The sequence below is a fragment of the Embiotoca jacksoni genome, unplaced genomic scaffold, assembly GCF_022577435.1.
Source record: "Embiotoca jacksoni isolate LCO1_2020_lvr unplaced genomic scaffold, fEmbJac1.0.p SCAF_16, whole genome shotgun sequence".
NCBI lineage: Eukaryota > Metazoa > Chordata > Actinopteri > Embiotocidae > Embiotoca > Embiotoca jacksoni.
In genome coordinates this window covers 6,396,530-6,411,952 of record NW_027185296.1, presented here as the reverse complement: position 1 = coordinate 6,411,952, position 15,423 = coordinate 6,396,530, and the positions used below count along the sequence as shown (strand labels likewise).

The following is a 15,423-nucleotide window of genomic DNA, read 5'->3' as shown; positions in this document are numbered from 1 at the left end:
GTTTGACGAGGAGAGATGGATATCTAAAATGAAATCACAGATAGGGGTGTGGTTCGATTAAATGTTTAAATGGCCTGCTGCACTGTGCTAGCTAGTTGATTCATTTGTTGAGAAGCTAATTGTGTATGTGAACGCTGCTTTGATTTGATTAATTTGAAACTGATTTAAGAAATGTTTTTTGAAGGCACTATAACCAGCAGAACAGGTGAAACTGTGATTTACAATTCAAGTTACATAAAAAAAGAAAATAACTTATGTTAAATTACGTCTGCCATCCACAGCTACAATTAAATCTCTACAGACAAAAAAAAAGAAAAAAGAAATTAATATTCAATTCAGTCGCCTGCCGGATTTTTTTTTTTTTTTTTTACCATGTAAATGATTGTAATACTACTTTATGGCCACAAGGTGTCGCCAGCTCAACACCAAGCACCTATTTTCCTCAGAGACAGAAAAGTCTTGCAAAATCTATTGAAAATGGGTTGTTTAATAAATTACGCCAGTTGGTGTCACCATAATAAAAAGCTGTGTTGTGACCAGTGAACTTTCTGCTAACATGACATTTGTTTTGTGTCCACTGCCACCAATCAAGCCATTTCTCCAACAAACTGTCCGTAATTGCTATCAGATTTCCAGTACGCAGCCCATTTGAACTGTCTCAATTATCCTTTTGTCAAACACTTCTGATATTTGTTGCTGTTTTCTCACAACACACAATGGAGGCTGATATCAAGCATCAACAACAGGAAGGGAGGCGGTTTCCCTCAAAGTTTAAAACTCCACTAATCAATATTCTTTTTATATTGAAAATTAATCAAGTGGCTGTGTGTCATGTGAAAGGGCAGGTGGTGTAGTGCAAGTGTAAGAAGGACGTACTTGCTGTTATTTAAAAGATTGATAATCAGTTTGAGAAATCTTGGGCTGGAACAAGGACTGTTGGCTGATAATTGTCCATCCCTGAACCCACAAGTCTGGACTGTGTATCTGTCAGCTTACTGTGGAGTTTGTTTGCCCTCGGCTGGTCAGAAAAGGAAAAAATGCAGCTTTAAATGCCTGAAAAAAATGTGAATTACATAAAACAGAAACATGCTGCATTGCCCGGATTAAAACTTTAAAAGGGCTCTCCACTGACTTTGCACATCAAATCGTCCTTGCAGGAGCACTTTTGCACGTTACTGAACTCTTCCTTCCCTTAGTGAAACCTCAGTGTGGCTAAAAACAGCAACTGAATCTTAATGTTTAAACTCATGGACAGAGGTGCGGTAGTAACTTTCTGGGTTATTGTATCTTTGACTGTTAGTGTCGTTGTATTTCTCTTTGAAATAACAGGGGAAGACTGAAATCTGTCAAATGCAAGCCTACAAGAACAAGTTTCCATGCTGACAGTGTCTACAGTAGCAAGGTCTTTGAAGGCAAGATGATGGTGATTTTTTTTTTTTTAGAATTAATAACAAACGTGCCCAGTTTGATTAAATTAGACAAGAACTGTCAACTCCATCCCCCTGTATTCATCCATTTCCAGAGATTTATGTCCCATGTGGTCCAACGCGACTTTTCTCAGTGAATTTGACATCTTGGAATCAGGTTTCCTCCATGCATTATCCATAATGTGTGATACTCCTGCAATAGACCGGCCACCTGGTTACATGCCCTGCTTCTCAACAAGTGCACTCTGGAATGCGCTTCATCCCCCCTGCATGTCCAGGATAAGTCGATCTCAAAGATGCTTGTGGCAGTAAATTGATGGATGTCACTGGACAAACAATATTATTACTGAGCTGACTTGAGGGTACAATCTTGTTTAAATCAAACACAATAGAAGTCTACAGAGCTGGCTCTGTTTATCAGCGGAAAAATAACACACACACACACACACACACAACCACACACACACACACAAACACACACTTGTGGTTTAAGATACGCACTTTGTGGTAACAGCACCATTTGAAGTTATATCTCTATAGAAAGGGCGTTTTCAACTGTCACGGGTGTGTTCACACCTCAGGTTGCAGGAGCTTGTTGAGTTTCTTTTTTTAAATTGTGTTTTTCCTTTTCCTTATTTCACTTACAATAACAACCACAGCATTATATTAGAGTTAGAGTGGCAGCCATCCTGCATCAACATTTTTGCTGCGGTGATACATGCCTACTCTTTTACATCTCAAGACTAGAAAAAGGAGAAGTTGTGTGAGAAATTAGCTACTTAAGTTTCATAGGGGAGGTCCAGAAATGTTATGCCTCGTTACAGTTATTCAAAATATAGGTCAATTGTCTCAGTTATATTACCTGTGCATTGTTTTTGACTGTTTATCAGAAACACTGTGTAAAGAGGAACCACAGAAACCTATTTGTGATAGATGGATGACACTTAATACCTTTTTGCAGGTTTTTTTGTTACTGAAATGATAAGATGCACTATGAGCATATAAGCAATAAAGGATGTCTGCTCGTGAAAACATTTAGGACACTGGTATGATTATAGCTATATTTAGATATAGGTTTCATCTGACATTTTTTCAGCATTTGATAAATGATCGTTATAGTGCGGTGACACAATTACAGCCTACTTTGCTGAAAGGTTGAAATATATAATCATAGCTCTCTGGAAGCTCCACTGTGAGGGGTGACAGTGCTCAGCCACGAGCTCTGGTTTTGCTCATATTTGAAAAGCGGTTTCTTGATTTTGGGGTCTGGCAACCCTTTTCTGGTGCTCGTAGGATGCATCATATGTTGGCTCTCAGTATATTATGTGCTTTTGGTTGACTTGAAAGCGGTCGCAGCCTCAGTGCAGCTGTCAGGTTTATGACATGTGGTTGTAGGGCCCCACTGGCGCATGGCTAGGGTTTTATTGAAGTCAAGTGTACCATGCATAGTGACAATAACCGTATGGTGTGAACAGCGTGACTGCAGGCTGCCCAAAGCAATGAGCACACAGCTGTGCGATGAGCTATATGAAACCCTCCATCAGCAGGGAGGGGCACATTTTCATCTGATTGGGAGTTCCTGTTTTTCTCTACTACTTTCTGAGAAATATTGAGAAAAAAATCTATTCTAATTTATGGCCTTTTGTTATTAAGCCTTTGCTGGGTGTCACGGTCTTGTAAATGCAAGTGAGTGTTGCCACATATCCTTAAAAATATTGCATCATGAGCAATTACAAAACATTTACAACTAGTTGAGTGTGGCACCTGTTTTGAAAGAGCCTTTCCCGCATAAGTTATCATAGGGCAGCTTGAGCAATACAATTTGATGTGCAGTGGTTGTAATGTCTGTGATGTCTTGATGCACCAGAAAAGTGATTTTTCTGACTAAAGTAGTCGTAGAACAATATTTGGTCTCTTGGACTTTGAAATGTTTTAAATTGTGCACAATTGTGAAATTCTCAGTTGTTTTTTTAATTTCATGAGGTGATGGAACCAAAGCGATGCCAATCTCTCTATTGCGCACGTGTATGTGTATGTGTGTATGTGTGTGTGTGGGGGGGGGGGTGTGTGTGTGTGTGTGTGTGTGTGTGTGTGTTTGGGTGTGGTGTGGTGCGTGACTACCTAACCCCTTTGGTTTACTTCCCCATCAAAAATGTGCTGCAAAAATCTGTAGTCAGCGACAGCTACGCTACAAAACACTCAGCACCACCAGCAGCAGCATCCAGAGTAAGTACTATCCCCACTGCGTCTTTACTTCACTCTACACCTCAGATAATTACCTGTAATGGATTTTATCAAGGTGTAATGGGATGAAATTAGAATAAAATTTGAAATATTTTAGTTCCTAAACAGATTTCTTTAACTTTAGTGCTCTTGTGGGGCAAAGTTCAGAACTTAAGGTGGAAAAATCAATGTATTTTTTGCTCAGATTTTATTTAAAACAACATAAACCTGGAAAAAAAAAATCCTTATCTCTTATTATAATTTTGGTTAATTGATTCAGATTGATTTTTATTGAACATGATTTCAGGAGAAAAAAAAAGATAACTGATGTTTTTTGCTATTTGGCAGTATTTATTATAGTGCAGTAATTCAGTTATTGTTGCTGCTTGAAACTTTTAAACAACCATTTCCCAGCATTCTTGATAAAAACAGGTTGTGTTTCCTCCACGTGCTGATTTAAATGCCCTCTCTGCTCACTCATTCTGTGTTAACCACAGCTAGGTGGAGATTATGGCACACGAGGGAGGCATTTAAATGATGCCATTTAACCTGAATGATGCACAGTAATGAAGAGGCACACGGTGCAGCTCTGAGAGGGAGGGGACTTTGATTTTCTCACATATGCCGTGTTGAAATATTTCTTCTTTTTTCCTCTCAGGTGTGTGCAGGTCCAGAGCTCCAGTGGTTAGAGTGTGCTGATAGCCTGTTTGATCACAGGAGTTCCACACTAATTCCCTGTGCAGCTCATACCAGCTCGGTTCCGGTCCTGTTCAGCACTTTTGATCTCAGCTGTCACTATGAACATCTTCTCCTCCCTCACTTCTGCCTCCTCCTGCCCCCACATCTACCACTTGTCTAGTTACCCCAGCAACACCACCACATCAAATGGGATCAGCAACGTGATCCTGCGGCATTATAACCACACGGGCCGCCTGCAGAACAGGACCATCTCAAACACCCAGAACCACATCAGCGCCTCCATGGCCATGTTCCTCTTCTTCAGTGTCTTCATCATGCTGGAGAACCTCTTGGTGCTGGTGGCCGTCATCTCCCGCATCCGCCACAGCCAGCGCTGGGTTTACGTCTGCATTGCCAACATCACACTCAGTGATCTCCTCACTGGTGCTGCCTACCTAGTCAACATCTGTATGTCTGGCAGCCAGACATTTCGCCTCACGCCTGCCCTCTGGCTCTTCAGGGAGGGCATGCTGTTTGTGGCCCTGGCAGCCTCCATATTCAGTTTGCTGCTGATCGCTGTGGAGAGATACACCACCATGATGAAGCCACTGCACCAGAAGTCAGCCAGGAAGACCTACTATCGGATCTATGGCCTGGTGGCACTGTGCTGGGTTTTGGCTCTGGTGATTGGCTTCCTCCCTTTGCTAGGCTGGAACTGTGTGTGCAGCCTGGATGAATGCTCCACTCTCCTCCCCCTCTACTCCAAGACCTACATCTTTTTCTCTGTCATCATCTTCTTCCTCATCCTCCTGACTATTGGCGTACTTTATGGTGCCATCTACTGCCACGTACAGAAGAGTGCTCAGCTGGGCTCTCAGCGCAGTCGCAAGCACTCCTTGGCTCTGCTGAAAACAGTGATCACCATTGTTGGGCTCTTTATGCTGTGCTGGGGGCCACTGTTCCTGCTGCTACTGGTGGATTTTTTCTGTGGCTCCCGCCAGTGTGCACTGCTGTTCAGTGCTGATTTTTGCATCTCCCTTGCTGTCCTAAATTCCGGCCTCAACCCCATCATCTACGCCCTGGGCAGCAGTGAGATGAGGAAGGCTTTTGCTCAGCTGCTGTGCTGCTGCTGCCTGAAGACCGGCCTCTGCCACCCAGACATGTTCACATCCAAGGAGACCAGCAGCACCTCAGGGAGCCGGAGGGACAGTTTGAGGAACAGTTTTAACAAGGTCAGGAATCTGAGCGTGGCCTCCCCACCATCGACCCCGAGCAAGCCTCGCAGGGCAAACAGAAAGAGTAGGCTGAGCACCACCACCAGCTGCCTGTCAGTTTCAAGTGGTTAAACCACAACCTGCTCCCCTCCCAAGACCTGTGTTCACTCATTCACATCTAACCGTTTCCTCTGAGTTTTGGTGTGACTATGCACCGCTGTGCAAAAAGACACGTGGACTGATGAGTACCTGCTGGAAGAAAACATGACTGAATAATGACTTCATCCTTAAAAATATGAATTTATCCTTTAGTTTGCAGAGATATGACAAATAGCAGGGGTTGTTTTTGCATCACAAGGCATTACTTCTGTCAAGGCAATTTATGCTGGTCAGATAAGACATATATATATATATTGGGATTTTGATGAAGATTTTCTATATAAAATGTGTGTACATGTGTATTACATTGTAATTTGTTGTAGTTTTGTGTTAAACTGGAAGAAAAATATGAATAAAGTTTATTTTGCTTTATGTAGGAGTGTATGCTGTTTTCACTATAGTACCTCTGCTTTCCTCTGGAGGGAGGCACATCATCAGAGCCTTCCTTAAAGCGCTCCTGTTGATGCAACATGATTCAAAATACTTAACATTTGTCCAGGCTGAAATACATGACAGCAACCTCAACAGCATTTTTTAATAGTTTTCTTGATCCACCAAATCTATATTTTACACATACCACCACATTAATGTGATAATTATTCATTTTAATGCAGATTTTGTAAACTATGTAGCTGTACATGAGAGAAAAAAATATTTCTTTGTTTCGCTAGTATTCACAGACTTTTGAAAAGGCTGCTCTCTGCTCGCTGCCTTTCTGACAGGATGACTGATTGAAGTTCAGTGCAGAGGAGGTGAGGGCTGGGACTGCAGCCCCAAGGGCACACACAGCCACGGCTAATTGATAAATTCATTATGACTGTCTGGCAGGGGCGAGAGATAAGGTTCAGCAGACAGTATGCACCCCTAAGGCACACAGGCTCTACTGTACTGTACTTCTGCTGCTGCATACTGGGACAACTTGTTTTGTCTTGATTTCAGATTGAAGGAGGCATTTTCACACAACAAAACAAACCCTCTACCGTTGTGCAGAGTTTGCAAAATGTGCTCCACTGGCAGTTTCTCTATTTATTAAACAGTAGCTGCAATAGATCAGAGCCACAGCTTTCTCACTAGCTGTGAGAACTCAATGCTGCGTGCTGTTTAAAAGTTAAAGCTGTGAAAGTTCACTTTCACCACTTGTTTTTTCCTCTGAAGCCCATTTCTCAAAGTAGATTCTAAAGGAATGACAATTTATGTCTTAAATATTCTGAAATTATAGGCAACAAATTCATTTTATCATCTGAAATAGTCATTCTTAGTTATTATTTTTTAACTCTCAAATGCTCAAATAGAATTGTGTGGTTTGATCAGATGTGTGTGACGGTTTGCCTGACATTGCAAACAACCAGTCAACTGTTATCAAAATATGATTCAAATGGTGGTCAGTCTTGACAGTTTGTTCAAATCACTCAGAATAAAGAGGCTGATTGAGAACATGAGTCTTCAGGGGCAGGATGGAGGTTATAAATATAGATGAAAAATAGAGGCTGATTATGTCCCATTGTTTATTTTCACTTCACAGGTTCTATGAAGTGTGAAACTTAAACCCTTTTGAAAAATATTGAAATAATAATGTGTCAGTGGACCGTCTGGAAAGGATGTATAATAACAATTCATGGCAGAGATGACTATTTATTACCAATTACAGTTGGCTGATTGATGTGCTGATAAGAGTTTGTGCCTGTGTGTTAAATGAGTCATAGTGTTGCTGATAAAGGAGATTAAGCGAGATGGCAAATAGCTTTAATCCATGTCCTCAGCCAGAATTTGCACACACTTGTTCTAAATGCCTCAAAATGTCCCTGTGGATCCGGATGCTAAAGCCCCATGCCCTCCTCAAGTCAGCCTGAGGTCCATTAGCCTCCCCAGGAAGTCTGTTTTCTCATAGAGAAATTTTAAAAGCTCAAACATGATACTGGGATTTTCTGTCTATTGTCTAATAGCGACTTGTTTTGCTACCGTACTGGATAGAGCACTTCAATTCTCAATGCTTTGTCAAGAAAATAGGCAATAACAAACAACATGTCCCAGGAGGCTCTCAAAACCTGTAATGGAAGCTGTGATTCATTCAAACAAAATAATACCTCTTGTATATGTTTAAGCAGCAATGCACAGATAGTACTAATATCATATTTCTGTTATTCATAAAGACTGACAACAGAAGAAAGACAGAGGCTAATCTAGACAGTGAGACTTCTTTAATATACTGTTATTATAGCAAGGAACAATGATTGAGTTTGCTCAGCATTCTTTTTGCATTGGTGCAAACACATCAGAACTAAAATAAAACCCAAAAACTTAACTTTAAAAGCATTTTATTTTATTATAAATAATGGCTGCTGAGATGTTGCACTACCTTGGCAGCCTTTCCTGCAGAAGTTCCCGTTCATGACGTGTGTAAGCTGCTCGGGCTCGTCGGTGACTGGAAAAAAAAAGAAAAGAAAATGAGGCATTGGGGTGAGGAAGAAAGAATCCGGCTTTATCCTTTTACCTGAAAAGGCCACCCACGCAGCATCTGAGGTGATTGTGCTGTGCCATACCAGCAACAAAACACACACACACACACACACACACACACACACACACACACACACACACACACACACACACACACACACACACACACACACACACACACACATATGGCAGTGAACCTACTTGAAATTGAACACATATAAATACATGCAAATATGCCCACAGTATACACATACATACTGTAGGTCATGGAAAAACAAACACACACTCTAAATCTGCTCTCTGCAGTTGTTTATGTGGGGTTTTTTTTAGGAGCAAGGATTTCTGAGGCTGGCTCTCCTCAAAATCTCCTGTTTTTTGTAGCAGTGGAAGCAAACAAATCATTGCTGGTTATGTGTGTGTGTGTGTGTGTGTGTGTGTATGGGTTTGTGTGAGTTCCCCTCTCATGAATTCCTGCATCTTTACTGTTAAGTGTAGGGGATAAACCTCCCTCATCCTCGGTCGTGGCATGACTCCAGGTCCAGTACCTGATGAAAAAGCAAAAGCAAATTCCAGGCTTTATTAGCTCAAGGCTCAGAGACATTTGTTGTATTATATTTGACGTGTCAGGAGCTGATCACCAACCCTCTCTCTCTCTCTCTCTCTCTCTCTCTCTCTCTCTCTCTCTCTCTCTCTCTCTGCCCTTACAACAACAAGGCCTTTTCTCTGCTCTAAATGAGATATGATGGGTTAATGATGGTTGCGTGCAGACGTGGCTATGCCCTCAATAATTACCTCGCTGGCTTTGCCTCCAGGTGTTCAGCAGACAGCTAATGATGTGCTGTCTGAGCAGAGGGGAAGGCAGTGGGTGAGGCACAAAGCTGCTCGGGGAAGAGTGTGATAGGTTGCCATCAGCACAGTGACAACTCAGTGACACAAGAACTGAATGTGACAACAGTCTTGAAAAATTAAAAAAAAACTCAGTAATATTCAAATCTCAAATAAATCACTGAGGATAAGCTTTTTAAAAATGTAATCGGTTTACATTTTTATTACTCCACACTGGTGACAACTAAGACATTATGTTTTCAGTGAACTGATTAGATCTTCACACTATTTTGCACAGATGTCTAATAGGATAAAATGATGACATTTTATGTTAAAAAGATCAAAGGTCAACTTCACCATGAACTCACAAAGTGCAGAGAAAACACTTTTCTGGCCATTATTAAAAAACAGAAGGGAAGATTGTGACCTTATATTTCAGATGTGACTTGGTGACACTAATCGTGGGTGTCCACATTGAAACTGAGCTGATTCTATAGATCTTCTGTTCTGTCCGGTTGAAGATGTGTGTGAAGCCTTCAGGTTTTACAATTTGCAGCTTCTTTACAGAAACATCCATATTTGAAGCACCGTCTACTGCCAGGCTACAACTTTGCGCTGCAAGATCAGATTTACTGGCCATTTTCCTTCAAAGTCTTACTACATATATTTTATGAGTCTGGACAGACATGGATGTAAACTGCAACTTGACTGGTTGGTGAAGGCAAACAAACAAAAGGTTGTAATTCTAGTTATTTATGAAGGAAAGTTTAATCATAAAATAATACATTTTATTTATACAGCACTATTCATGGTACTCAAAGACACGTTACAAAAGTTAAAATGATTAAAGAAAACAACTTAATAAATGTATAAAACACTCAACATGAATCAGACATCAAAAGCGGCTCTATGAGGGTTTTGAGTTGGGTTTTTGAACATGGACAGATTGGTGCATTCAAGGATGTGTTTGGGGACAGATTTCCAGAGGGAGGAGGCATCCTCATTCCCATCAATTATAATAATGCTATAATGACAGTTACTAGTTTCATTGCAGAAATGCAGGTTTGACAGCTTTACAACGGACTCTGCCTGGCAATGCTGACAGACACAGCAATCAATATAAAGGGATAGTCCATCCAAAACCCTACTTGTGAGTATGAGCCACAACCCACACAGACTTTAATGGTGGTTCAAAGTTTGCAGCTTATTCTTTCAGGTCGTCATCGGTTACAATACGACCCAGTTTTATATATACAGTGGGTACGGAAAGTATTCAGACCCCTTTAAATTTTTCACTCTTTGTTTCATTGCAGCCATTTGCTAAAATCAAAAAAGTTCATTTTATTTCTCATTAATGTACACTCGGCACCCCATCTTGACAGAAAAAAACAGAAATGTAGAAATTTGTGCAAATTTATTAAAAAAGAAAAACTGAAATATCACATGGTCATAAGTATTCAGACCCTTTGCTCAGTATTGAGTAGAAGCACCCTTTTGAGCTAGTACAGCCATGAGTCTTCTTGGGAATGATGCAACAAGCTTTTCACACCTGGATTTGGGGATCCTCTGCCATTCTTCCTTGCAGATCCTCTCCAGTTCCGTCAGGTTGGATGGTGAACGTTGGTGGACAGCCATTTTCAGGTCTCTCCAGAGATGCTCAATTGGGTTTAGGTCAGGGCTCTGGCAGGGCCAGTCAAGAATGGTCACAGAGTTGTTCCGAAGCCACTCCTTTGTTATTTTAGCTGTGTGCTTAGGGTCATTGTCTTGTTGGAAGGTGAACCTTCGGCCCAGTCTGAGGTCCAGAGCACTCTGGAAGAGGTTTTCTTCCAGGATATCTCTGTACTTGGCCGCATTCATCTTTCCTTCAATTGCAACCAGTCGTCCTGTCCCTGTAGCTGAAAAAAAAAAAACATAGCATGATGCTGTCACCACCATGTTTCACTTTTGGGATTGTATTGGGTAGGTGATGAGCAGTGCCTGGTTTTCTCCACACATACCGCTTAGAATTAACGCCAAAAAGTTCAATCTTGGTCTCATCAGACCAGAGAATCTTATTTCTCATAGTCTGGGAGTCTGGGAGTCTGCAGTGATAGTTGACTTTGTGGAACTTTCTCCCATCTCCCGACTGCATCTCTGGAGCTCAGCCACAGTGATCTTTGGGTTCTTCTTTACCTCTCTCACCAAGGCTCTTCTCCCACGATTGCTCAGTTTGGCTGGACGGCCAGGTCTAGGAAGAGTTCTGGTCATCCCAAACTTCTTCCATTTAAGGATTATGGAGGCCACTGTGCTCTTAGGAACCTTGAGTGCTGCAGAAATTATTTTGTAACCTTGGCCAGATCTGTGCCTTGCCACAATTCTGTCTCTGAGCTCCTTGGACAGTTTCTTCGACCTCATGATTCTCATTTGCTCTGACATGCACTGTGAGCTGTAAGGTCTTATATAGATAGGTGTGTGCCTTTCCTAATCAAGTCCAATCAGTTTAATTAAACACAGCTGGACTCCAATGAAGGAGTAGAACCATCTCAAGGAGTATCAGAAGAAATGGACAGCATGTGAGTTAAATATGAGTGTCACAGCAAAGGGTCTGAATACTTATGACCATGTGATATTTCAGTTTTTCTTTTTTAATAAATTTGCACAAATTTCTACATTTCTGTTTTTTTCTGTCAAGATGGGGTGCTGAGTGTACATTAATGAGAAATAAAATGAACTTTTTTGATTTTAGCAAATGGCTGCAATGAAACAAAGAGTGAAAAATTTAAAGGGGTCTGAATACTTTCCGTACCCACTGTATATAAATATTATATACATATCCCACTGCCTGATCTGCTTCTCTGTCCATCAGTGCACATATTATGACCCAACCACTTAATTTTTGCCCTAATATGGCTAAATGCACAGCTTTTGCGTTCTGCTTCAGCACAGTGGTTCACAGAGTTCAGTCAGCCGTGAAAAAAAAAGCAATGTATGTGCAGCAGAGGTGGTCTCATTACTCATGGGATTAAAAGGGAGCCCAAGCAGGACATGAATAAGACAGAATTGAGGTTAAATATATATATATATATGCTCTGGACATGACCACGACTGCAATTTGCACGAGCTGCGGAAAGAGTTGACAGATTTTTTTATGGGATTGAAAACATTCAGAACCAGGTCCACTTATGGCCCACTTTCATAGCAAACTGCTCAAACTACAGGATGCATTTAAATAAGGACTATAGGCACAGTTTTACAAGAAGAAGAGTCAGTGGCTGTATAGAATGAGGCCATTCTGTGAAATCAGCTGCTCTAAGACTGAAGAAAAAAAACTATGTGGTATTTTGTTTGGACACAAATGTTTCCAGGATGGTCTCTATGGCTGTTAAATCGCTATGGAAACACTGATCAGAAACCATATTATAAGAAAATCTGTTGCAGCACTTCTTAAGCTGCTGAAAATGATCCTTCAGATAATCAAAGATATGATATGAGTACTGTCCAGAGAAAAGAAAAGACACATGTTGACTCTTCAGTCCACACAGAAGCCAAAGAGAAGGCAACCGTAGTGTGTTTAAGCACCCGAACTACAGTATGACTGACACCATGCTTGATGAAAGACACACAGCTCACGTCACTGACAGAAATTACAAAAAATGCGTCGGCTGCGGTTGGAAAAAACCCCACCCACAATGTAGTAAATGTCTGAAATTACAGGAATGCATGGGCTCAGATGAGTGAATATTTCAGAGAGGGAAGGATTATCATTGCTGCTGTGATGACATGTTGTCACACATTTACCTGCAACATCTTGTTCTGCTTTCTTCTAGTTCTCTGGAAAAGTGGAAGGAAGAACGTGTTATGTATATGAGAGATAATGCAGTTGGAGACAGTCTAACGGTCTGATGTTTTGTTACAAAAAAAATATTTGCATAATCCGCCACCCGGCAATCAATTTACAAAGCAGAAGGTGTAAGAAACAAAAGCAATGATTTAAGGAATACAGCACATTGCTGCATAATTTAATTTGTAATCATTTGGCACACAGCTTCTGTCACTTACATTTATTTTATGCATAGTGTTGGTGTTTGTACTATACATACTGTATATCAATCTCAAGTGTGCATACGGTCATGCATCTGAGCATATGCAGCTCTAATATAATACCGACAGTAAGAACCAGATGTGCGTCGAGGCAGTCGGTCAGTATCTGGTCTTTCTCACTCACACAGAGGATGATTTCATAAACTAGCAGCATCAGGACACTCTACCTTTATTTAACCCAGCACACTCTCTCCTTGGGAAAAGCTCCCAATAAGAAAGCAGCTCATTTAGCTGGCTATTCCACATTCAGACATCAATAATAGCTATGCAAATTTTCAGAATTGTGGTTACAGTTACACCCAATCAATCAGTGCATTAGCCATTTTCGTTTGGGCATGCTCCTGCCAACAAGGAGAAAAAAAGAACAGGAAGGGCGTACTCGCTGTATGTCCCCATGAACTAATCAAACATTTCCATAGAAGACCCTTTTCTTCCTTATTTGTCAGTCCCTGTGGAATAGTACCTCTGGATCTTACTCAAGATTACAGTAAAGCTTAAAATTATGCATGTTTCTGTAGCTGTGCATAAACACACCCACGATGAGTTCATTAAGTGTGGACACGCAGCAGGAAGAGATGAGCTGAAGAGGAACAAAGACGAACACAGGAAGCAGTGAGCAACAAATTATGCTCAGTTGTTTCCTGATTAAAGAGGAAAGCACTGCCACGTTGTCGTCATTCTCCATTTTTCTCTGCATCATTAGAAGAATAACTCAGAGAAAAGGCAATTGTAGAGAGATTAATTCTGATCTCAGTCGGGGCATATGTGGAGGAGGCAGGGCTCTTCAAATCTACACCAGCTCCGGGACCAGCTGTTTCCTCTTTATCAGATTGTAGGTAGTAGAACAGCGGACACGAAGGAGGATGGCCAGAGGTTATGAGATATAAAATGATGGAGGCAGACACACTGTCAGCACAAATTCTGTTATTAACCATTTTGTTTTGCTTTTAATAAATAAATAACATCTTCCAACAAGATGAAAAATTGCCACAAGCATTCGTACATGTTTTTTCATTTCTCTTTTATTGTAAGGGAAGAATACAATTACCAAAGACAACAACAGTTTTCCCTTGAGGGCTGGATGTCGGCCATCTGCACTGACTTTGTGGTCAACCTTGGGAATAAATGTGAGTATGCTTTCCCTCTTCTCTTAATCCCCTCCGTCATTCTTGCTTTGCTCGGGGCTGAGCACCGTGACCACTTAACTAATTGTGTTTGTGAAAGATGTTCCAAGGGTGAGGATTCGGCTTTGATTTCCAAAAAGTTTCCAAAGTGAGGGCACAGGTTTTCTTTAAGAGGGGATCTGCAGGGGACTCTTTCAGACACAAGGCTGAGAATCTACTGCTCAGTGAGGCTGACATACTCACAATAACAATGCTAACATGCTGACATCAGGCAGGTAGTTAACAATGTTCCCCATCTTATTTTGACATGCTATACCACTGAAGCTCATATTAATGTCAGAATAGCAACAACATAGTTTCTCAAGTATTTAGTCGTAAACCAGAATGTCTGTGAAGATTCTGAGTCACCCAGATCAAGTGTTCTCTGAAGGCAGCTGGACTTGGTTGAAATTCTTGAAGACGTTTCAGTTTTAACTAACTGGGGGGAGTCCCAGGTGTTTAACCTCTTGTGGGGTTGTTAACACCTTGAATCATTGAACTCACATTAATTGTGAGCATCAATTGAGCCTTTAGGGTTTAAAGGGGAAATTTTTAAGAAATTTGAGGAAAGTCCTCTTAACCCATACGACCATAGGTAGTGTGGCTCAACCCACAAGTGTTTTCCTAAAGTTGCGCCCCTGGTTGGGCTCAGGCAAAGAAAAATTATTTGTTTAGTTGTATAATGGTTTGGGTTAAAACAATCACTTAAATCATGTTGTGCCTTAAAGTTACTTCCTTAAAGTTACGCAAACTGCATTGTGATAAGAACAGTAAACGAGGTTGTAAATAACAATCCTGACTGATGGTTGGAAACAAGCAAACAGCCATCTCCTGCACCCAAGTCCTCTGTTATATTGAACCATCCAACTAGCCCGCCTCTTCCTAACAAACAACTACACAATGCAAACAATTATTAAGACGTCATCTGAATTGTGCTACTCCTCCGCCGCACATTTGTGTAGCTACAACAAGGATCCTGATTGACTTACCATTGGTTGCCATTATTCTGTGGTACTGGTACGTAATTTTAACATTATACATGCATAATGAGGTATTAAGAGGTTGTGGTCATTTCACAAAAAGTCAAAGTTCATGTTCGTGACAAGATACCAGATTGTCATCGTTTATATGACAACTACAGGTCCCTAAACTTTAAATGTTAGTGTGTGTGTCATGAGCTGCTCGCACAAAAGACCT

At 41.0% G+C, this 15,423-nt stretch overlaps 1 protein-coding gene across 1 annotated transcript; it reads left to right on the top strand.

Moving 5' to 3' along the window:
- Positions 1 to 4,327: 4,327 nt before the first annotated feature.
- s1pr4 (sphingosine-1-phosphate receptor 4) lies at positions 4,328 to 6,073 on the top strand. Its single transcript, XM_069150518.1, has one exon. The coding sequence runs from the start codon at positions 4,448 to 4,450 to the stop codon at positions 5,672 to 5,674; it is 1,227 nt and encodes a 408-aa protein (XP_069006619.1). The 5' UTR covers positions 4,328 to 4,447; the 3' UTR covers positions 5,675 to 6,073.
- Positions 6,074 to 15,423: the final 9,350 nt, after the last annotated feature.

Bases quoted from the DNA above. Each gene is read 5' to 3' on its own strand.
- s1pr4 (XM_069150518.1), top strand. From the start codon at position 4,448: ATGAACATCTTCTCCTCCCTCACTTCTGCCTCCTCCTGCCCCCACATC.